The sequence below is a fragment of the Austrofundulus limnaeus genome, unplaced genomic scaffold, assembly GCF_001266775.1.
Source record: "Austrofundulus limnaeus strain Quisiro unplaced genomic scaffold, Austrofundulus_limnaeus-1.0 Scaffold57, whole genome shotgun sequence".
Lineage (NCBI taxonomy): Eukaryota > Metazoa > Chordata > Actinopteri > Cyprinodontiformes > Rivulidae > Austrofundulus > Austrofundulus limnaeus.
The window spans coordinates 662,155-667,705 of record NW_013952459.1 but is presented as its reverse complement, the minus strand read 5'-3'; the positions used below and the strand labels follow the sequence as shown (position 1 = coordinate 667,705).

The window sequence follows — 5,551 nt, the reverse complement described above, 5'->3', positions numbered from 1 at the left end:
CCCATAAAAATATATTAAAATATCTTTGCAGTAACAGAACAGAATAAATTGATGTTTTCTACACTCCTAGACACTATAACTGCACAAAAAATAGTTTAAAAATGCAAAAAAAGTGCATTTAGCATGATATGTCTCCTTTAAAGCCAAAACACAACCTTTTGTAAACAATGTTACAGGCCAGTCCTGCCTCTAAGGCGTGGGCTAAAATACTATAGTCCAGTGCTGTTTTCTAGATTTTGGAAGTGTGTGTATTTGACGTGTTGAGTGGGGATGGATGAAGAGGCAGGGGCCTCGTAAGTGGGCCCATTGCTCTCCCCAAAAACACACTGATGCTACGTTCACACCAAACGCGTTTTGAGCAGCAAAAATGCACCCAGCACCTCCAGTTGGATGTGCTATATTAAGACCGGGACACAGACTAGACGTGCGTCTGAAGAGGGAGGAGCGTCTTGGTTTTTTCCCAGAATGTCTTCAGCAGATGAAATAAAGACAAAATAAAGAAAATGGCTTTGCTTTATTAGGTAAAGAGCAAGCGAACGTTGCACTCACCTTATAATTATTTCACCAGATGATTTAGAGGCAGTTTGTTCGGTAGTTTCACCACTCCAGGAGCTGCTAGCTGATGGACTATTTTTTGTTCTGAGCCCAGTTTAACGAGCTGCTGACCCACATCGGTGCTGATATCTCCAGCCAGAACATCAACTACAGACGGTCGATTTCAGCTAAAGAGCTCCTGTCCGTCTGTTTGTGTGCAACGTTCAGGAAACCGTCACGTGGAAAAATGAGTCTCTCTGATTGGTTGTCAAGACGCGTCGAGCGGCAAAAGTTCAGATTTTTGAACTCGGGTGTCGGCTGCTTTCACCGCACCGCATGCACGGAAAATGCTCTGCCACACCTTCCGCGTTCCTTGTGCGCCGCGCTAAACGGACCTAACGCGCCGCAAGACCCCTCGAGGCCCGTCCACCATAGACTTTGCATGTAAACTGGCTGCTCCTGCTGCTCAAAACGCATTCGGTGTGAACGTACCATGAGCTTTAATCAAACCTTTGTGTTCCTCAGATGAAGGACACAAGGTTAGAAACACTCAGGATCAAGAGCTATACCATACATTCACACAGCGCACAGTATTTATTTTTTTAATCAATGGAGCCTTTTTTTTAATTAATATGACCTTTTTTAATAAAACAATGACAAACACAAAACTTTGTCATTACAGCAACTAATAAGTTTAGATTGGTATAAAAAATTGATATAAATTAAACAGAATTGCCAAATATCAACTATTTTATTCTTTTTTTTACACAATCAGTGAGTTAACACGTATTGAGGTAGGTAGACTGACGCATTAAAGTTAATCTGTTATTATTAGTTTTGTGCTTAGTGCTTTTTGCCAGCATTGGTACCTGCCTGTTTGTTTTCTCTGAGCCATTTCAGAGACCTGATTTTGGTAGTTTGGCTTTTTCACACAGCTGAAACTCGTGGTTTGGTTCTTATTTTCACGCCGACGTGCACAGCTCACTGAGTAGTTAGGAACACTGCGTGAGGGTGTGCAGCCTATTTAAGCTTGTTTTACTTGACAGAGTTGATGTATTGAACTGAGAGCGTCGACCCCGCCCACTTCACCTTGTTTCCACTGGTTGTGTAGAATACTGCCACGCCATCTGCCTCTATGGAGAATATGTGCTGATGTAAGCTGCAGTTTGATATACTGTACACAAACTTGGTATACCTGTGTATCACATAGACTACACCACTGCTACAGTCCATGCAGATTCTAGCCTTTAGTATTATGCACACCATTTGTATAAAATGGTTGCTCCAAATACTTCACTCATTAACACTGACTCATGTAGTCCTTACCTCACTGCTGTATGTTTGAGTACTCGTTTTTTCTCAATTGCTTAGCTTTCATTAATTATTTCATTAAGTATTGTAACATAACGATTGCGCGTAGGGCGAGTAGGCAGGACTTAAAACTTGACGTTCTGAGTGCACAGCGCTCGTCCCAAATATTCAACATGACATCTCCTGTAAACCCGATCCTACTGGCTTCAGCTCTCAACAACCACATAATGATGACTCGTAGTTTGTTCTTTTAATGGGCCAATATTATGTGTTTCTCAGGTATACATTTAAATACTATACCATAATAAAGTATCTATGTCACCTTTAGCTGTTATTAAAATGCTGTTTTTATGTTAAATAGAAAATAAACTTATCTTCTCATCACTTCCTCTTCTAAACGCATTGAAATTGGCCTCTTTCTCTTTAAGAACCACCTTCCGCTTCTGTCACACCCATTTCAGTGGGGAGGTGGGGTTGCGCACGTGCGGGGGTGGGTTGTTTCGCAAATGCGCTACGATGCAGTTTACTTGGCATCTGAAAATACATTTCCTCAAAGGTATTTTGAATCTGAAAAGAGCTTCACTGAGTGAGAAGTAGTGTGGAGAGCAGCAGACAGGTTAAGTTTCACTTTCAATTTCACTCGTTTGCTTTGTTACTGCCGAGAGCCTGCAGGAGTCATGGGCAGAGTGTGTGGGGAGGGAGGAGGGGGTGCTCTGCCATGAGGAAGTTCTGCTTAAAAACATGTCCCAGAGGTGTTTCTGGTCCCCACCTGTCGTTTTGCTCCTCAGCATGGCTGCCTAAAAATGCTGCAGGATTTCTCAAACATGCATGAATGAGTCAGAGCAAGGCTTTGGGCATGTTTTTTTTATGAGAGTGTAACATTATAACATGACATAAAACTCAAAAAAGTCGATTTTACATGATATTGCCCCTTTAATACATCTAAATGTTACGAGTCTGGCCTTGCATGGTAGTGCACGTTTTAATGAATCCCCTGTAAGAATGGGAGCATAATTTTTGCTAGATAAATTGTGCAAAGCCAAGCTGACTGTAGAGTAAAGGCTTATAAACAGGTGCAGTCCACTTTGTTCCTGACCCCACTCATAAAACCCATTACTCTTCAAATCAACCTAAACTCTTGTTTCTCCAAGCTGAGGACATTTAAACAGCTATCTGCAACAGGTAAGACATTAATTGTTTGCAACCTTTCCACAGAACCTCACTTTAAAAAGTCTAAGCTTTCTTTTAATGAAACGTATCCATGTTTTGTTACTAAAAAATAAGTATGTACAAAATTGCTTTTCGTCTTATTGAATATTCAGGTAGGAATGAAGAAGTATCAGATTCACAGCCGTATTTGACACAATTTAATAAACTCCCCACAGGTCTTCTTTGTCACTTCTTATTAACATCAAACAGAAAGACAGAGGTGGGTGGCCACTTCTTCAGGAGGAATAATGTTGCAAGTGGGTGCTTTTAATGCTGAGATTAGTGAGAGATAAATATGGGGTGGCATAAAGTTTTGTCAGCGATCTGCACTAGATGATCTGATAATCTGCTTTGGAGAAGCCCATCCAGGCCATGATGAAGCCCTGAGAGGCTTCAAGTCTTGATTAATAATGCTGAGTGGTGCTGATGGATCAGTGCGAGCCACGGTTTCCTGATCAACTACCTCTGTTTGTTATCTCCATGTTGATTACAGCTGTCCATCACTTGGATTTAATTCATTCGATTTCATTTACACTCCTCCTTTTCCACCTTTTGGAGCAAAGGAAAAAAAAAGGATATTTGGTTACAAAGCTGCACAGTCATTTTAAAATTATAAATAACTTCTATAAATGAACCCAAATCAGAGCAGCTTTATTAATCCAGTTACTCTGATAATCAATTTGTAATCTATGTGGTAGAATCTGTCTGTAACCCTCAGGTATTTAGACTTTGATAGGAATCCTCCCTTCTCATCATTTCCTCGCCTCTCCTCCCTGTTGTCCCTGCAGTCGCTGGTAAAACGGTGTCTGGAGTGTCTCAGGTGGGCGGAGCAATGGTTACCGGGGTTACGGCTGTGGCCCAGAAAACCGTGGAGGGCGCAGGCAACATTGCGGCCGCCACCGGATTGGTCAAGAAGGATCCAGCCAAACAAGTAAGATGCATGCTCTAAATGTTTACAGTGAGCGTAAGGTGGAGGTAGTATTTATTAAAGATTTTTGATCGATTTTAATTTTATTATTATTATTAATAAATTGTGTTTCAGTGGAACTGCAGTCATCATGAATTACCTGTAAGTTTCATGCTGATACAAATTGTCCAGTTCATGTCAGTCTGATCACATAAATCATGAAAAAACGAGCAGTGATAAATAAAAAAATAAAGAACAGCATTGTTTAAAAGTATCATGTTAATTAACATTTACTGAAACTAATTAAATATAAAAACAGTAGCATTCTTTGAAGGATTGCATGTTGATTTCTGCTAAGAAGGGATAAAGTTATACTAGTTTTGGTCAAAAGCTTTGAAAATAATATTTTTGCAGTTTCACTTAATATAGTGACGTTATGCAAAATCATTTAGCATGTAGACAAAGTGTTGAGGATCACTCTCAGCTACTACCTCATCAAGTTTTACCTTAATATCGCTAAAATTGACACAGTTTTAACCATTTTATGATATTTACACTATATTAGCCACAGCAGCTATCTTGAATTAGGATGACTCTAAATGTTAATAAGTTGTAGAGGTAAATTAAATGATTAATTACTGACATTCAAATCCATCCTGTGGCTTAGGAGATATGTTGCAAACAGGCAGACAAGTTGACTCTAAAAGTTAATAATGTTTTAAGCAAAGATGGAGGCAAAACAGATTAAGCTCTGAATGTTGGGGAGGACAAAATTTTCCATAAGGAGAAAAAACTTCATGAGCTGAACTTAATGAGTTCAGCCTTTCTTAACACTGTTGTTTTATTCAGCTCTGCTCAACCTGTTTTAGTTAAACATCTATAAAACCTACCAGTATCTGTGTCGTAGCTCACCGGACTGTTTACAGGAGTTTACCACACCTTTAATTATGACTGTCGTCATCTGATTTTACTGTAAAATCCATTATCCTGTAATGATCATCAACCAATGAGAAGAGGCAGATTTTTTCATCATTACAAAAAAAATGTGCAACATTATTATGTCCTTTGAGAGAAAATTATCATTATTGCTTACAGTCTTGAAAGGGAGGTTCTCGTGTAATTGCTTGTGTGTGAGTATGTTTGCTTCATGTCAGCAAAAAATCTCATAAACCCACTGGATGCATTTTAATGAAACTCTTAGTAAGTAATCACTGGATGTACATCTGCAACCGATTAAATTTTGGAGTGATTCAAGGAAGCCGCCATGATTGATTAAAATAAATAAAAACACAAAAAAAGCTCTAACAACAATTTACTTAAATCAAACTTAAATTTGTTGTGGTAGTAGCTGAGAGACATCCAAACACATACATTAAAAGTTAATAGAGTTCATGAAACTGTGTTTAAATCAGGTGTGCAGGGCGACGGACTTTCCTACAAATGTGACTTTTTAAATTACCCTCCTCTTACATTTTTGTTCACCATCGTGAAGCGAAGCAGGACTTGGAAATATCATCTGTTCATTCCTCTTGTAAGCTAGATAACTTTAAAAATAAATGAGGTATTGGCTCAAAAATTAGGTTTCCATGT

General features: G+C 39.0%; 1 protein-coding gene across 1 annotated transcript in view; it reads left to right on the top strand.

The window, feature by feature from the left end:
- LOC106518200 (alpha-synuclein) overlaps positions 1-5,551 on the top strand; it is an 18,405-nt gene that overhangs the window by 5,645 nt on the left and 7,209 nt on the right. Inside the window, exon 4 of the mRNA XM_014009355.1 lies at positions 3,843-3,985. Within this exon, the coding sequence (XP_013864809.1) occupies positions 3,843-3,985 (143 nt within the window). The remainder of the gene's footprint in view (positions 1-3,842; positions 3,986-5,551) is intronic.